General features: G+C 34.1%; 1 protein-coding gene across 11 annotated transcripts in view; it reads left to right on the top strand.

The window, feature by feature from the left end:
- The window catches only part of KDM4C (lysine demethylase 4C), a 286,621-nt gene that overhangs the window by 57,148 nt on the left and 210,056 nt on the right, over positions 1-19,417 (top strand). For 9 of the 11 annotated variants that reach the window (XM_083816573.1, XM_083816576.1, XM_083816577.1 and 6 more), the window contains 2 exons: positions 6,345-6,448; positions 11,113-11,250. In XM_083816573.1, the coding sequence (XP_083672699.1) occupies positions 6,345-6,448; positions 11,113-11,250 (242 nt within the window). Of the gene's footprint in view, positions 1-6,344; positions 6,449-11,112; positions 11,251-11,405; positions 14,233-19,417 lie in introns of those variants that run through there. The other 2 variants (XM_083816575.1, XM_083816574.1) reach the window with 2 other exon arrangements.

Here is a 19,417-nt window from a genome sequence, read left to right as displayed (position 1 = left end):
TAAGAAGGTGAATATGAAAAGTTAGCTACATGGCTATAATTTACTTACTGTTAAATATTAATGGAACATAACATAAATGAGTCTCAATACTTAATGTTTATTAAAATTTTTCACACTTTTATAGGAGTGCAACATCTGAAGAAAAATAGGTTATGCAAGAAGGCTAACTGCTGACTAATGCTTACTGAATCAACTGAACGCTCCTATAATAATTGAAATAAAATATTACATTAAATGTGGCAGGTTGTCTAAGTCAAGGCAGCAGTTGATACATTAGAATTAAAGGAAGGCTAGAATATTTTCCATTATCTTGTCTGCACATCCCAATTATCATACATACCTTTTGTGCATGAGTGCTCTCATCTTTGCTTTCCATTGAAATCTTGATTGACTGGCACCTACAAATATTTTATCTGAAAGACATTAGACTTGCATCTAATAAAGGCAACAGTTTGATTTTGCCCTTCAGCTGCTTTCTCATTTATGTAGGATTTTTTTCAATTTTATGTAGACATAAATGTAATAAAAATCTCAAGTGAGCTGTTACTGCAATTTTTATACTTGTTGTTATGTTAATCTGTAATACTGTGGTATTCTTAAGGATTTTTTGTTTCACAAAATGGGTTAGAAAATAAAGAGAATAGCAGCAGCGTGGCAAATCTTAAATGACATTTTGAAGGATTTTCAAATTCTTTTAATGGTTGATTTAATTGCAGAAATTATTTTAGAGAAGAGATGACATCTATCTGATGTTCATTTATGTTACAGAAGAAACTGAAGTAAAATTTGAAACATTCTAAGTAGGTAGTGGTGTTAGAAAAAGCTTTGTATGTTATATAGTATTAATTAATCTATTTGATGCAGAAGTCATTACCTGTTACATATGAAAATGAGTATAAATAATTGTTTAAATGGAATTTGATGTAGAATTTGCATAATGTGTAAGGGTCTTAACATCTGAAAACTGCAGCTGCTGAAGAATTGAAATTTGTCTCAATTGATAGTTAAGTGAGGCAAGTTAAGAAAGTCACATATAAGAGAGAATAAATTTAGGGCTGTAACATAGTCATCTGGGCATAATAACACTTATATTTCACAGCACTTGCTTCTTTTGTGTCTTTTGTGCTCTTTGCTTTATATAGCATAGAGATTGCCACTGCTTCTTTGTGAGGAATGTTGCCATGCAAACTTATCCTCTGAAGTTCTTTTATGTACAATACATTAAGTTAAATCAAATTAATTCAAATCGTGGCAAATGAATTTTAAGAAGTTATCTTGTTTTTATGTATACTTACCAAAGTAAAATGTAGAAAATAGACTAGAAAACTCAATCTTCATTTCATATTTACCTGTGTTCCAAGAGTAGATCTTGTAATCACTGAATTATGGTTGATATTTTGTATGTTCTGAAGTCCTTTAAATGAATATCTACATAAGCAAAAAAATCACTTTAATTTTGAACTTTCTTCCTTAATTACTTAGTTGGGATTAATTTTAACTCCCGTAAAGTTTAATTACACTGAAGGTATTTGCAATTTAGGATGTTCTTACATTGCAAATTTTATATTTTTATTTTCAAATAATATTAATAAGCTAAAAATATTACATGCTTAATGTAAAATTTGAGGTAAAGACTTGAGTGTGAAGGTGTAGAAGAAGATAGGAATTATGGCCTCATTCATTCCCTGGTTAGAATTTGATTTGACAGTTCCCTGTGAATACAATTTTTGTGTGTTTGTTAAATAATGACTTCGTTTTCAGCCAGACTATATCTTTGATCATATAAGATAATATTTAATCACTTGCCTTGTGGAGTCAATGGAACTATTTGTATGCTTAAGAATTATTAATTTGAGAATAAAAATACCATAATTTGTTCATGTACAATCATAGACAAGCAGTTTAACTGAAATCACTATGAACACGTTATTAGTAGCATATGGAAGTATTCCAGTTGTTTTGATAATGCTAACCAACTGGAGGATAAAACCCAACCCACCTCAGTTTTCATGAGAGATAACTGTGGTGATAATATGGTCACCTGATATGACCTATAGCCTTAGGTTGGAAAAAAAAAAAAAGAAATAAAGCCTTCTGGGTAACAATGCTCACTGTCCCTCAATAATTAATTGAGCCAGCCTTATTTTGAATTTGTCTTTATCCTTGATCCTTTTCATGGACTCTTTAGTGTGTCTCACTGCAGCAGTGTTGTGTGTGTGTGCGAATCTTGTCTTCCTCAGTTACAGCTAGCAATCTGCTTAGTACCCTCTGCTGCCAGCTTCCCATGAAGACGAGAACGGTTTGACTTGTATCTGGAAAATGGATCATAAAACCAGAAATTGCATAAAGGTGACATTGCCTAGTGAAGTGGAATAGTCTTCACTGGCCTAGCGATAACAGCCAAAACAGTTTTATTAGCATTTATTTATTTTATTTATATTTATTTATATATATTTATATTTTTTATTTATTTATATTTATTGGTTACCTTGTGTAAAATTATCTTATTTTGGTTCATGTTACTTGACAGAGTACGTATGTGGAGTTATCTGAGAGCATGTTTTTGATTCTTAGCACAGTCTGAAGCCTGTGTTTTCATGTACTCTTTGCTATTGTTGCTTTTGCTAACTAGATAAGGCTTTTAAAAAGCTTGAGTGGGACCTTCTGTTTGCTGACTAAATGTACTCTACCTGCAGTGTATGTGTTTGTACCATGATTCACCGTATGTTGAATCATGTTCTTATCTTGGAAAACATTCTAATCTGCTCTAGATATTCAGAATATCAGTTTCCTTAAATCATGGGTTGGAGAATTTTGAACCAGATGGTCTGTTTTCTTGTGGATGAAAATCATTGTGCAACCTATCTGTTTTACCCTAATCTTTGAATACTGATCTTTTGGTTCTTCTGAAGGAATTGTTTTGAATTGTTATTTCGTGTTCTGTATAATCATTTTTGAGAGGGTGAGTAGGGAAGAGGATGGGTAGAGTACAGATGATGAAATGCAAGTATTGAGAATAGGGATAGAAGAGGTTTACCAGGTCTCAAAAGACTGTGAAACTGGGGTTGCACAAAATAATACCACAAAATAACTGCTTTTGTAGAATTGATATAGAGCTAATGGGTGGCTTAATTTCATGTAGTTAATAAAAGCATGAATCTGCTACAGAACTTGAATTCTAGATAGCAGTATTTTTTTTTTTCTTTTGGTTGTGGGAATTCACTAGGTATTCAGGATTAATGTGTAAAGCTGTGAATTGGTAATTCTAACATCAGCTGAAGTATTTGAGTGATTCTATTGTGTTCCAGGCATGTCTTGAATTTACCTGCAGTGGATCAAAAATAATGGAAAATTTAACAAAGGAGATAGAAAATTATATGGTGTTTTTATTATTTAAATTACAATGTTCTGTGAGAAAGCTTATTCCTTTCTGTCTGTGTGTTTAATGTATATGTGAAGGTCTTGTGAAACTCCCAATGTAATGTCCTTTATTCAATGTTAGTAGGTCTCTTTATGTCCTTTAGTGCATTCTCTTGCAGGGTTTGTCTTTGCAGAAGAAGTTGTGTGACCTTATCTTTAGCCTGGGTAGAACAAAAGACCTTCTGATGAACAGTCTTATAATGAGGAGATGCTACCTTACTTTCTTCTTTGTTCATTGAAGGGGAGTGTTTCTGAGAATGAGACTGGAAAATTTGTGTCCAAGCATAGGCTTTGAAAGAGTAAGAAAAATATTTTATAGTGGCATAGAATGTGTTGGCAGCACCTTTGATTACACTGGGAGGGCCCTGTAATCACAACAAATGTTTTTAAATCCTGTAAATTTCTCTTAATAGATTTAAGTAGTGTAAGTGTACATTACACCTTTGCTCCTTAAGGGAACTTTTTATCCAGTAACTTAGAACAAAAATCATTCCCACAGGTCTGGGGAGTATGCTAGAAAAGAAAGTGCAGAGAACATATCAACTGTAATATGCTCATCTTAAGATAGCTCTGGAATTCTAGGATGGTTAATGGACATAAATGCGAGAATCATATTAGAAACGAAATATGACTGTACATAATAAACTGGAAAATTACTGAGATTTTATCTATTCATAAAAATATTTAGATGGGTAATTGATTGAAAGTTACTTTCATTTAATAGTGATGTTAGTTGAGTAGTGTTGTTGCACTAGGTATGAAACTGTTTCTGTGAATGGCAAAATAATGTTTACTTGAGAGGAGGGATACAACTACTTCTCCAAACACAGTAAATTGATGACAGAGTCATTTTTTACTGGTTAAATGTCCTGTTGCTAATTTCATATCAACTAAACAAATTTTTTACACTGTTAGTTAATTTTTCTCCTATGTTTTTCTTGAGTGACCTCTTCTTACTGCTTTAATACATTTAGCAGACTTTTTTTTCAGCAAAACAATTTATAATGCAGTTTGGAGAAAGTAGAGTGATGTTCTTGGTTAATACATTAACCAAGAACCTGTGGACAAACATTTAACACCTTGGATAATCCTAGGCAGGATCCTGTATGTTCTTCAGGTGTAAAATATTTTATGCATAAATGGATCAAATGTCTTCTGAATTACTATTACTACTGTTATTAAGGAGACTTTTTCATAATGAATAGTTGATTTTTTATCTTTTCCACTATCAAGTTGATATGCAAGGTAATTGATAAAATATGTTATTATAATATTTTTTAATACTTTTTGCTTCACTTTAACTTCTGTCCATGTTTCTGAGGGCATTTCTATGTAGAATAGCAGTACATATGTTGCATGTGTATTCTTTGCACTCAGAAATAAATTTGTTCTTAAATGGCTTTTTTTGGATTTTCTTATAAGAATTTTAGGTTTGTAATGGAAATTAAAATAATTTTGAAGTATCCTTTTTTACCCAATGTCATTAAAATAGATTTTTTTGTTGTTGCTTTCAGAAGCATCGGACTAATTAATGTTTCTTCAGTTAAAAATTACAATTTATATTTGCATCCTATGTGGTTTGAGAGGTCAGTGATTAAGTTCTCACTGTTAGTTGTAAGAAGCTTCGAATCTCATGACGTGGAACCAGTGCTTCTTTCAACTTGTTTGCTCAGTTTTTCTCCTGTGGATCTGTGATAGTTATGTAAAATTCCTTTTTGCCTTAATTCTGCTTTCTGGAAATTGAGACATTTTTGATACAAGTACTTTTAAGAGTATTTTATTTTTCAGTAGTAGCCCGTGAAGCTTTCTGAAATCTCTTAGGAATAAATGGCATACAGTGGAGTAAACTATTGATGTTAATAAGTCTTGGTAATGATGCAAAATACACTCTCCAGAAGAAAGTGAAATAAATTAATGAAGTTAGACTTCACAAAAATGTGTTGTTTTCAAATGTTGCATGCTTGATACAGTAAAATGACACATTTTCTGTGATTGCTATATGGATGAATTGCAATTATTCATACTATCTCTCTTGGTGATTCTTGGTAATGATCTAGTGCAAACGCTAAAAAGACTGTAAAGATGAATAATATCTTTTTACAACAATAAAAATAACAGAGCTTCTAGTCATGGCTGATTGTTAACTCATTACTCTAGTTCTGTTGGTTTGTTAGTGGTAACATTTTAAGACTTGAGTGATGTCAGATTTTAACACAGTCAAAAATGGCTTTTTGACAAAAGTCAAAGTGAGGTGAACGTAACTTTGCTCTTGTCAACTAGATTGTATCATTAGTTAATGAACTAAGGGTTAATGGAATGGTGCATAAATAATCATGAAAGTTGAAACCTGAATAACAGTCTTTGTTCATAAAATCAGAACAAGATGTAAAGAAGCAAAAACAACAACAAAACCAACCTGTCTCCTCTCCTTCCCCCCATTTATTAGATACATCTGTGAACTTTGGGGAATAGTTGAGAATGCTGTTGCCATACTACCTGGCCTTTTTAGATCGATTTATTTTTTTTTACTGTATAGATGATCTGTGCTAGCTGAATGTAATCATTGTAGAATCTTTCTAAATTTTAATAATGTGGTTGATTTTCAGGTGTGCAGGTGTTGGAGTTTGAACATGAATGTGGAAAAATATAAAGTATTTCTGGAAAAGGAAAAAAAAGGATGCCCAAATTTACGGATTCGACTTCTGAAAAATCATTTCAGTTCTTTAAAAAACAAAAGCTGAAAATCAGCTAAAAAATGCAGGAGATGAATTTGACTTTAATGGAAGTTTCTCAGCAGCTAACAATGACAGGATAAAAAAAATACAGGAAGTTTGAAGTATTGTTCATTATAAAAAATAAAATATAAAAATGTCCTTGTTATTTTAATTAATGAATACCCAATTTTGCTTCTCTTGTCTTATTAGGTTTCTTCCCAAGCAGCTGTCAAGGATGTGATGCTTTTCTTCGCCACAAGATGACACTGATTTCTCCCTCCATATTGAAAAAGTACGGAATTCCTTTTGACAAGGTACGTTTGTGTTTATTTTTAAACTGTGCATTCATATGTTGAATTATATTGTGTTTGTTATAAAGATTGTTCATAGCGAAGGTGAGGCAAAATTATACTTTTTTTTAGGCACAGGCTCCATGAAAAGATGAAAACAAGTGCTTTTAATACTATAAATCTCATGTGATTTAGCTTGGAATTTTCCAATAGAGAGCACTTGCTGTTGTCACAGTCTGTACCCTGAAAGTGTCTGTGCTTTTAAGGGATCACCGTTATTTTTTCTTTCTATTTTACTTCCATGGAAGCTTGCATGTGATTTTCAGTTGTCTGAAACCCTGCTTAACTAGCTGTACTAATAAAAATTACATACCTAGTATCTTAAAATAAATGCTTCGTTTGTTAATGTCCCTATTTCTTTTCTGAGGTAATTTAATAGAACTGTATTATGATATAAAAAGCCTCAGAGCATACAGGGGGGAGTAAAACTGAAAGAACTGTTAGATAATTTAAAATATAATATAAAAAGCTGTAGTATTACCAAAATAGAGAATGGTTATTTTGGGCTGTTGAGTAGTAGCAGATTGGATACTTATGAACAAATTTATACATATAGGAAGTGGGGAAAAAGAAATTTTGGGATTCATTGGAGATGAATTTAGAACTTAGCTGCTTTCAAAAATGTCTGCAGTTTTCTGTTTATCCTTCCCTACAAGATTTTCTTCCCAATTTTTTCAGGTAGAACATTTTCGCTTGAACTTTGAACTTCCTGTAGGTGCCAGCTAGTAAAAGCATTTCTACTGCATTGCTTTTTCCTTAAGTATATGTATTTTATATCCTGAATGTTTTTTAAGTTCTGAATACCTAAATTCAATGGTTTTGCAAGCCTGCTTAGAAGACTACCTCTTGATTTGGAAATTCCCCAGACTGAACATCTGTTTATCTTATTCCGAGATCATAAAAGCCTTTTGATCACTAATCAGTTATGATTCTCACTCTTTTCCTGCTGCAGAGTAGTCCTGTAAACTGTCCTCACCATACCCCTTTTATATTCTTGTTGTTTCTGTTGCTTCTGTTTTAGTGTGTATTTGTTTATGGGTATCATGTGGACCTTTGTGTGCAAACTTAGCTTCTTACGTTCCCCTGTGTAGTATATAGGATTATGCAGTGCTTTCCATCTCTTTCAGTTGTTTATGTGATGGTAGGAAAAGTAGCCCTACAACCCACAAAATACAGCAGGAAATATTTTAAGTGAATGAATACAGAAACAGGTAATCTCAGAGCTATAGGATAACATTATGATATCCTGTAATTTGTAGCCTAAATAATACCATCTGAAGTGAATCCATTGCTCAAGAAGTAAACATAATTAGAGATTATATCCTTAAATGTATTCTACTACAGATACTTGTCAACAATATAAAATGTACTCAAACATTTATAGCATTGTCTACAACATCATTAATTATCAATAGTACTATTACTAGTAAAACAGCAGTAACTGGCACTGACAGGTAATGTTTTTGTTAAAACAGTAAATACAAATTTAAAAAGGTTACTTGATCAAAAGAATCATGTGAGAAACATAGCATTAGTCTTACGACAGAGGATATATGTGGGATGGAGCCATTGATTTGCTGTATGCCTTTTGGAAGATTACTTCACTTTTCATGCTTAAATCAACCTATGTATAAAATTGAAGAAATGTAGGCATTTAGAATGATACTGTCTGCCTTGGAAAACAAGCTTCTTTTTGAATAAATTACTAATAGACATGAGTAGTTTGTGTTCTGAATGATTTATTATCATATGGAAATGTAGTTGCTGAGTTCAGTTTTGGTAATATATAGGTAACTGCTGATTCCCTTCATAGCCTTGTGCTTTGTCATGAAGTGTCAGATGAAACCTTTCAAAATGAAAGGTTTTATAACTGGATTTATAGTTTTGGATTTACTGAACATTACTCTGAACAGTATGATTTTCGGTAGTTTGTGCTTGAAGTAGCATCTTGCTGAATGCCAACGTATTTGTTTTCAGTACCACACATTTGAGGTGGGTGAAGGAGTTGATGTTCTTATTTCAGAGTATTGATTTAACCTGTATTCTTTTTTTAATGAAAGTGCAAGAAATAGTTAAAAATTTAAGTTTGGTTCTGTCACCTAGTGTTTGGAGAAAGCAGACTGTACCCAAGTGTAATTGTAATTAATGGGATTCAGTGAGAAAGTGAATAGAGAAAACCAGGCTGTGATCTCTCATGGCTCAAAGTGATAGAAGTGGAAATGTGCTGAACGCTGATAAGACAGCCTACGCCTACCAGGTGGCAGCTGAACTGCTGCTTGTTGCAATAGAACACCTGCTAAACTGTCAGCAGTGGGAGGGTGTATTGAGATAAATTTTGGAGTTGCTAGCATTGAGAATAATCTTTCTTAAACATTCCCACAGCGATTGTTGGAGTACTACAGTAGCAGTTATAATATATGCACCTGTATCTGTTTGCATGTATACACTGCATATGAACCCACAAAAATATTAATCTTGCGAAGTGCAAATGCAAAAAGTAAAATGCTATTTTTTAAATGCCTTAGATTTTTTGCTGAGTATATTTCTTGTTTTTCCTCTTTGCAGCCTCCCATAATACCATCAGAAACTTGCATCAATAGGGGAAGCATTAACCCTGTGTATTTATTCTTGCATTAAATGTAATAAGCACAGAAAGGTTTTGTAAAACTGTCAGATGAAAACTTTGAGGGTTCTAAAGGAGGCTTCTAAAAGCAGATTCTTAATAGGAAAAATATTTCAAATTGTGATTTTAGTTTTGGTAATTGTTTAAAGTATTTCACTTTTTGCTACTTAAAACCGTAAGTGTGTTTCCCTTAAAAAAAAAAAAAGTCTTTATTTGCCTTTCCAATTCCTTAGTTGCTCTATTGCTTATACAAAGCACTGTCACACAATGAAAATCTATTTCATCTCTAGGAGGTCTCATATTTTCCTGTAATCAGTAAATGTGTCCTGTTGAACAGTCATCTGTCATTGCTCAGATTATCTGCTGAGTTTAAGTGGATGTTTGCTTTTTAGTGAGCCTGTCTTCTGAAGTGTTTGTCATGTAAAAAGACACATCAGGGTATGGGGAATCTGATTTGACTGTTTACTTCTGAATCTTCTAGTTTATTGATTAACTCGTAGCAGATAGTTGAGAAGACAGCGTGCCATTTCTGGTCTCTGGCTAGCCTGTCCTCAATACAGTCTTTGTGTCTGACTTTACAGAGGTATGGCTTTAATCTCCCAGAAAGAACATTAGTGAGTGACCAGAAGTGCTGTCTTTTTCTTTGTCTCCAGAGGAGAGCATCAGTCCATGAGGGTGTAGGAAGATGAATGTTTCTTTTTTTTCCTTCTTGAAAGAGAATATCATGACCGATTTTTGCTTACCTTACTCCATGTTTTTGTAACTTATTCCGGAATCCTTGTATATCTGATGTCTGATCTTGCAAACTGCTAGGAATTTGGTTTCTTTTAGGCTGTACAAAATATAGTCATGGTGTTTTTAGCTATTTTTAATTTTATTTTTATTCTTCCTGTAACTTCGTGTTGAGTCAGTGGTCTCAGCATACTTTTGATTGCTCTTGGTTGTACTTGGAAAGAACAGAGTTTCCATATAGAACTACCCTTGCATATTTTCTAAAGCAGTGCCAGAGCTTAATTGTAGTCAAGTTTTTCCTCTTTGAGAATCTTCTTCGAAGTCCCCTGTTTTTTAGGTATTTAGAATTATGGCCATGAGTAGTACCAGAATTATTATGTCTATTATGCCTAAAGAGAATGAGTAGAAGGACAGGGGCACATTAAAATCAAATTCAAAGTAATGCTTAAGCGATTAAAATGCCACTTCAAAACTGGAACATACTAGATGGTATATCCAATGCAAGAATCCCCTTTGGTGTTAGTAGATGTAATGCTGAATAATTGGTGCAATGCAATTGGTAATTCTTAGTCCTCATTTCCTGTCTGAACTGGTTTGAAGATACTGCCTTGAGGACCCAAATGTATCGTGTTTCACTGTTTTACTTCTGATGAGTTCCATTGGTATAAAACACTTTCTCTAACTGCCAAGGCTTACTAACTTGGTTTCTCATATTTTATACTCAATCATCAATACAACTTAAAAGCCCCGTCAGTCCCTCAGGTGAGTATGGGAGAGAAAGGTGAGCATAAGGTCTCTCTTCAAGAACAGTAAAATAGTTCTGGTGCAATTTTAGGGAAACAATTTCAGGGTGGTGAACAGAATAATGTATTCAACAATTAATGTGTATTAGTATTTTGGGATGGAAACTTTGGGTATTTTGCATCACCGTGGCTTTGCTTCCTCTTGGTCAAGAAAATTGGTACATTCTTTCCAGTGTCTTTTTCAGCTCCCTATCCTGCCAGGTCTTATTCCCAGCAAATACCTCTTCCAAGACTTGCTTTCTTGAAAGTACTTTCTGAATTTGTAAATACATGTAGCCATCCAAACTACAGTTAAAAAAAAAAAAAAAAAAAAAAAAACAAACACTGTCTCAAATATTTTATTTCTGTATGTGTTAGATCACAATTGTGTGCAGGGGGAAAAAGCTTTTTTTGGATAATTGTAAATGCAAGTATAGTTTTCGTTGCTTCAGGAGCAGAACTGACACTGCAAATTTTTTTTAATGCTATAGGTTACACAAGAGGCAGGGGAATTTATAATCACCTTCCCATATGGATACCATGCAGGATTCAACCATGGCTTTAACTGTGCGGAGTCAACAAACTTTGCCACTATCCGATGGATTGATTACGGAAAGGCAGCAAAGCTGGTAAGTCATATTGCAGAAAACTGATGTATAAGTCTTTTTGTTGGTTATTTCTGGTGGGAATCTGTGAAAGCCAGTGGGAAAGGGAGAACTTTCAGCTAGTAACTTATACTACCACTGAAGTTTTAGTTTTAGTTGCTCTTTTTTTTTCTTGCCAGCAACATATATTCCTCTCAGTAATGAGTTTTGATTGAAGCTTACTTTATATATTGTTCTTCAAAAACCAGTCCCATTTATGGAGTTCTTAGCTGAAGCTACACAAATGGAGGGTATACGACTGAATTCTGCTTTAAGCTGCACTGCTTGTGAAGACACTTAATTTGAAGTTGGAATTCTGATACCTGGAAAAGAAACATAGATGATTAAACTGAAAATAAAGTTTAAAGAAACAAATTCAACTTTTATCTTCTTTAATGTGAATATATGCTATACTATAAGATGATAAAGTACCTGTGAACACAGAATAGATATTTGCAGGTTTTAAAATCAGGTGTGCTTTACTGAATATACTTCAGAAAAATTTTGATACGTAGCATACATTTTTTAATCTTCTTTTCATATGTAGCACGTGAGTAAATATACAACAACATGAAAGTGCACAATTTGTTCAGTGAGTGCTTGTTACTGTTTATCAGTGTTGTATGATTTTTCTCAGAATTATGGCTTAGGTAACCTTTTGTCAGTATGCTTCCCAGAAAGCATAATGCAGAAGCATTTTCTTCATTGACATGGACATTATTGACAGAACCAAAATAACATGATTTGCCTAATATAATAGCTAATAAAATTAGCTAATAAGCTGCTAAGACAGTTCACTGCAAAATGAGGTTTATCAATTAAGTAATGACAGTTAACTCTCACTGAACTCTTTGGTTTGGAAGACCATCATGAGAAAGTTCTCAAAAAGCAGAATTTTATGATCCTTGTCCCTATTAATTATTATTGTTAATGACGTTGAATATGCTTCAAAAAGGAAAAGGTTTGCAAATATCTTTTTTTTTCCTATGTGCTATGTATGTATGTACTAATGGTAGTGAAAATACTGAAAATGTCAGTATGTATCTAGTGTGCTCAGCTTGGTCTTAACCTTAAATGGGAAACTTGTGTTTTTAATAGCTGACGGTTAAGGCATTGACTGTGAAGTCTATTAAAGAAAAATATATATATATATATTTGATAGTACAAAATTTCAAGGTAACTACAGTGAAATAATGGTGAGAGGAATATGGGCAGGGATACATAGCCCATATTGTGCTGGGTAAACAGTCTTGAATTTTAAAAGGTGTGAATGTGCTGCAGCTCTAAAATTGACACACCTGAATGTCAGGAATGGTAAATTTTAACTTTGGGTGCAGGAAAGCTACTGACACCTGCAGCTTCATCCTCTTCAGTATACAGGCTTTGTATTTCTTATGTTTTGAAAAGAACTTTCTACTTTTCTGTGTGCAGCAGCACTAGTACAGACCTTTTATGCCTCCAGCATGGCCTCTCACTTTTTGTGTCATAACCTAACCTTAGTCAGGATCAAATTCAACAGAGTTAAAGATAATTTGTTAAAGCTAATGAAGTTTTATTTCTTCACATCACTCCACAATTACTTCTGAAATCCTGAATTTTTTAGCTGAGTAGTCTTGGCATATACATTGTAAGCAGTTTTATTTAATGAAAACTCTAGCACAGAGATAAAACCTTCCTCTTGGACATTGACTTACTTCTGTGCCCTGTGGTCTTTATACATATGCACAGTATTGTATGTGTGCATATATAATATAAGAAATGGAAGTAACTCTGTGGTGTTTGCAGTTAAATCTTTGAAAGTTTCAAAGGGGCAGCTGAATCAATGACTCAGTGAGTCTCCCTCTGTACAGAAAACTTTAAAACCATTGTCAAATGTGAAGTCCAGTTTTTTTGGCAAATGGTGTTTAATGCAAAGTGCTTAATGTTTTTTTTATATTTATTACAACAAGCACACAAGAATTAAACTTTATATTTTTTTAAATGAAAAAGAAGATGCTAGGAAGTGTGAATAGGACTTTCTGTATTTTTTGCTGGAATTGGATAAGAAGAGATGGACTAACAGAAAGGGAGTGAAGTAGTTCTTCATAATACTTGGGTATATTGTTCATGCTGTACAAATAGGGTAAACAAATTGAACAGAAGGAAAGCATTGTAAATGGCTATCTATTCTTAAATTGTAGTTGTGTGGCACTTCAGAAGCATACACAAGGTAGAGTTAGTGCAAGTGGGGTATTCTGTTTCTTGATTATGGTGTTTCTCTAGAAAAACATGAGGATGGCTATGATTATTTTTATAACAACTTCAAGAAAGTTCATGAAAATACTAATTAAAAAGGTAAAAAGTCTGTCTGCCCAATGGATACTTATATTTCAGTAAGTTTTATTTGATGCTCTGATAATTTCATAAAAAACAAAACACAACAAAAAAAACAGCTTTACATCTCTGTCATTCTTCAGAGTGCTGATGTTGTGTTTGTTATCTATTTCTTCTATATTTTGTATGTACAAGAATTGTAATTGGAAAAAAATATGGTTTGGATCTCTTAGTTCCATGGCATTGTACTTCAGAAATTGCCTGTGTCAGCAAAATGCAGCAATATCTAGGTCAGTTTTTGCTGTATTCTCCTTAGAGAATATTGCATGTTGATGACTAATTATTTGTCTTGCTACAGCAACACATTCATTTTCACAAAATAGCTTCTAATTACTTACAGCTGGCTTTCTGTCTTAGAAAAAGTCCTGAAATACAATCAATATTCGTTCTACATTAATTTGGGAAAAAACAAAACAAAACAACAAAAAACAGGCAAAGATTTCCATTAGTTGTAGTAAATATTTAGGCTATGTGATAATATTGCTTTCGAGCATCAAATGAAATGATATTAAAGATTCTGTGAAATCAATTGCAAATGTTAATTAAATCAGAGATCATTTAGGCCCAAAGCACTGTAAACTTTGGTTAAGCACACACTATAGATAAAAATTCCCCAAATGATTTTCTATCATTAAAAATACTGAACTTGTGATCTTTGTTTCTGTATGTGTAGCCTGCCTACCCGTCAGCTCTGGGAGCAGGAACATACTTCCGGCTTCTTTTTTTTTTTACGGTTTGTGTAAGACTTCCACTCAGGGGCAGCTTATGAAAAGTAATACCAGCTGGCATCTCCAGTGTGCTGTTTGCTGTGACTTGGCTGCTGCTTCAAGCTGTGTTCTCACTTTTGTGAGTCAAGTGGGAACATCTGCATAGATGCGGTGAGAGGTAGAGGGTGATGGGCAGGAACGACACAGGTCATAGAAAACATGATCTAGACAGAATTAAGTAGAAGTAAAAAAGTAGATTAAAAGAAGAAAAAACAAGGGGAATTGGAGGAATAGGTGAGCTGTACTAAAAGTCCCAGAACGCCAAGGGGAGAAACAGTATAGTTCAATCTCAGACTTTTTCCTACTGGCAAGAACATGCAGGAAGAGAAATAGGAGGTGACTGCTGAAAGGAACAAACCAATCATGCTTGGCAAATGCGTGGGGTGTGGAGGGATGTTGAAGTGCTGATTGATGTATGGTAATGGTGGGACTTAAAGACTCAAAGGGTAGGTAGTGCTCAGCTAACAAGTACTTTAGCTGTGCTTGTTATGTTGTATGAGGGTAAGAGAAGCATTCAAAGGTTTAAATATTCTTAATAATCGTCATCCTATAATTACAGGTTGTTGAATGCTATTTATTTTTGAAAAATTTAAATGGTAGAATGGGGCAGGTGGGATATTTCTTCAGGCTTTTTTCTTTTTCCTAATGGAACAACATTGGAAGAGTGTAGTTTCATGAAGTGCATTTTAAATTTCCTTGCTCCAATGTATATTATTACTCTTGCTAAAGCCATTGGGCCAATAGTAATTAGCTTGTGTGTTTTGTAAGTATATACTTACACTTTGATTTGCGCAGAGTACCTTACGTGTTGAAGAAGGGGTAATGTTCAGGTGTTCCAGTCACTGAATATAAATATTTGCACATAATTCTTTTATTTCTAATGAATTAAATATCATTCTGAAGAGACTAGATAAAAGATACTTCTCTAGTCTGAGAAAAATCTTGTATTCCTTGAGCAGAAATTTAAACTTCCAGTTGCATGAGGGGAGCCCCTACACCACCCTCTCAAAACGTTTGTAGACATCTATGTTTATTAATGTTCTATTTTTGTCTGTTGTAATTTTTCTAATGAATGTCAATGTTGCCATCATACAAGGTTGCCCTCTCATTTACAGGTGCCAAAATTGGGTTTTCAGTCATGATATTCACCTGTCCAAATTGTAGCTCCAGTGGATAGGGTCAATGAATTTTATACACTTAATTTGATACTGAGAATCAGAAATCGATTTAAATTTTCAATAAAATCCTGTGCTTTCATGTTGAAGTTTTTCCTTTTTTTTTTACCTTGCTGCTCTTTATCAATATTGTTTGAAGAACCTAGATGTAGGCAAGTATTCCCTAATTATAGGGGATATTTTGACAAGGCACTTTGACCTTGCATAGTGTGTCAGGACTGCATGGTCCCAGCTAACCTTGCTGGCTGAAGGATGTTCACAGAACTGGGTTGAGATGAGGGTTCTGTGTAGAAAATGTCCGGCAGTAGGGTGATTAGATGAGGGCTCTCTAGTTCCTTATTTGCTGGTGATTGTTTTAGTTTCTTTCCTTCCCTCTTCATCTTGTACTGAAAGCCCCACATTCCCCCATCTGCTGCTTTTCCGAATCCTCTTTTCTCAGTGTCTCACAAGTCCCTGTCATCCCTTGCCCAAATCAATACCCATCCACACTTTCAAAAGCTTTCAGAGGAAGCACTGGCATTTCCAAATACTGCTGTACTGCTTGCTGTGTGTATTTTCTGGCACCACTTGAGGACTCTCCTTCACTGTAAATGTATGCAAATTTTACTGCCATCTATCAGGGATAGAGTCACACTAGGTGATTTTAGTAGTCATTATAATGATTCCTTTGTACTGTAGCTCACTTCAGAACGTGATTTGTTTTCAGATGTTGAAGGGTTCGGTACTGGAAAGCTTTTTATTCCTTAGCTGATGCGTAGAACCTGAAGAGAGAAGTCTGCCGACCTTCTCTACTTGAAACTGAGGTTACTTAAGTATTATTGCTCTCTTTCATAAAATTATGTTGGTAATTACTCATGCATATTCTTTGGTGGTAGCTGCTTAGCAACGTGTTTTCTGTGGATAGGTTAGATCAAAGTGCTGGCCTGCAGGTTGTATTTTTCCCTTTGGTGGGATGAAGTGCAGTTGTTTTGATGTTTGGTTTGATGGATTTGTTTGCCACTGCATTCATTAGCTTCACATCAAAAAATTGACAGGCTGTTAAATGAAACTTTGGCTTAGATTTTCAGCTTGACTGTTTGGAGACATTTGTGAAGATATTTTGTTTTTGTGCTGCAACAGCCTCAAGCAGTTATGACTGTTTTAAAGGGAAGAAAAGTTATTTACTATCCTGATTTATTTGGGTAAAAGTCATTTTCTTGAGGATAGCTGTGCCCGGTTTATTTTATCCAAACAATATATTTGTTACAAAATGTGTATCGAGAAACAATATGCATGACTTGATTAATTATATCAGAGAAGAAATTATACTTACTGACCACACAATAGCAGTTTTCCACCTCTCAGAATTTATTGAGATAAAACTTTAATAAAGAATGATGTTTAGTTACTTCTGTTCAATAAAACTGTACAGTTATCTCTTAAAAAAAAAAAAAACAAACAAAAATCCACTAAATCCACACCCCCCACCCCTTTTTTGGGGGGGGGGGGAGGGAATGGAGATGAATGATGTAAAGGTTTAGGCTTAAAAAGAATCTTGCTACTCCTGCAAGCATGCGTTAGTACTGAATGTCAGAAGTAGCTACATGTGAGCTCATGAATGATTATTTCATCAGTTCATTTTACTAGTTTGAATTATGTTCTCATGTCAAGGTAACTTTTTTAGCATACATGTTGATACATTCGTTTGCAATGGTATCAACATCATTCAAGATGTAAAAGTTAAATGCTTTTACTTACTAGAAATCATAATTAGCCTCCTTATATTGACTTGGCTGCTAATGAAATATTGCAAGGATTCGGGAGCCAGACATGCTTTCATACTTCCCATTTCTGCTCATGATGTTAGCATGCCACTTCCTGTGCATTCTGTAGTTTTTTCTTTTACTTTGTAATCGTAGTGTCATGAGCATACTTTCAGCTTTATGGTTGTCATGGAATGTTTTTTCTATTTTTGCTTTATTTTAGTTTTTTTTATTTTTTATTTTTAATCTTGACTATCTTCTATTTTGGCCCATCTTTCGGCCGTCTTCTACTTCCCCAGTTTGATTCTTTCTTTCACAAACTTGGTATTTCCTGAGGACATCACCTATAAAAATGCCCCACTCTAAAACCTGGTTCTTGTGGCCTGAGGTCTATTACTGTGATGGGGACCATGGGCAATACTTGCACACTTCCAGTTTTGCTCACTTCCAGTTTTCTAGTACTGTGACATGTTGAGTTTAGAACTGTAACAGTTGAAGTATTATGTTACTAAAGGTAGTTTTAAAAGACTTCTGTAGTGTGAGTGTGTGTACAATTCAGCTTTTTAACTTTGTATATATCCAAATGATACAGAGTGCATGCTGTGAAGTATCTTTGTCTACCTGGTACAATCTGAATTATTTACAGTTGTTGTCTTTGAAGGTGCAGATGCCATCAACTCATATTTCTATATAATAATAATAATATTTTCACCCATGAGCTTAACAGAGAATAATGTTCTGTAGCTTTCTGAATCTTCCCATTTCGCTAGAGCAAGTAATAGCGAATTCATATTCTGAGACTTTTCATGACTACAGTGCTACACTATGTGCAAGAAGCATTATCATCTAAGTAGTGTCTTGTGTGGTTTGGAAGTTCACTGTACATTTCTGCTGAATCTTTACCATCTGTACGTGGCCAAATTTTTGTGTGTGTTGCTACAGCATGTGTGACTAACGTTATGTATGCATGCATGTTTTTGGTACAGGACTCTTATGCAGGTTGTTCTAATTTACTAAATTGAAATTAAATCAATGGTGCTATCAAAATCCCTGAACTATTAAGGGAAATACCAGATTTTTAATGCAATTTTGAATAAGAAATAAAGAGAGAAGAATTTCTTAAAATATAATCTTAAATGTTAGAATATATGTTGTCAGGTGCGTGAGTAGGAATGATGAGATCTAATTTTTGTTCGTTTTTTCTGTGATATTGTAGAAGTTCCATTTTTCAAAGTAATGTATGTACCAATCTGCCATACTTAGTGGATTCCACCCCCCAAGTTGTTTAGAAGTTTTTGTTTTATAGCAGCTCTCACCAATGAACAAAATGATTTTTTTCCTGAAAAAGTCAATAATTTGCAATAAACTTGCCTTTCAGTATATCATTTGTATGAAGCTTTGAGTAAATCAATGCAGTTTGTCTTTCCTTACTTTTCAACAGAATGCAGATTATAATTATCTTTGATTTACTGAGAAAAACCATTGTTACTAGGTACTTTCTTTTCCATAGATTAATGTCAACCTGTAAAGAGTTTCATTTCAGGTTTTTCCAGAAGGCAGAATTTCAGCTAAGAACTAGAGGCTCACAAAATAGGCTCTCTGGGCTTGAGTCAGTTGCTGAAATACAGGTGTCTAAGACCATTTGAGATAAACAAGATATTTTACTTTCTCTGTCAAGCTGGAAGAGTACTGGTATTCCATGAGCTCTGTGTGGTACTTAGGGCTCAGGAAGGTGTCACAGATGCTGGGAAGTGGTTCAAGTGGCAGTGGATGCACAGGCAATTGAAGTGAGCCATCTGTCAGTGTATTCTTTTATTTATACCTTTTGTCTAAGCAGAAATTGTGCTAAAAATTAACTGCATTCTTGTACCATTTATTTTATATCCTACCAATATCCTGCCACATATTGCCTGGCAGCTTGGATGTCTTTTTTTTCCTCATGTTTCTGTATGTAGAGAAAAAGCGTTGTATGAAGATTGCTTTCCCTCAGTTAACCTATTTACCTTCTACTGTGACGGCAGACAGGAGATGAATCCTCCTGCAGTTGGTATTAGTCCCACTCTACAGTGACATTTAACAGTTCAGAGAAGTCAAA

Source organism: Anser anser (genome assembly GCF_964211835.1).
Source record: "Anser anser genome assembly, chromosome: Z".
NCBI lineage: Eukaryota > Metazoa > Chordata > Aves > Anseriformes > Anatidae > Anser > Anser anser.
Note: the sequence above shows the minus strand (reverse complement) of the source record. Positions and strands in the feature narration are given on the sequence as shown.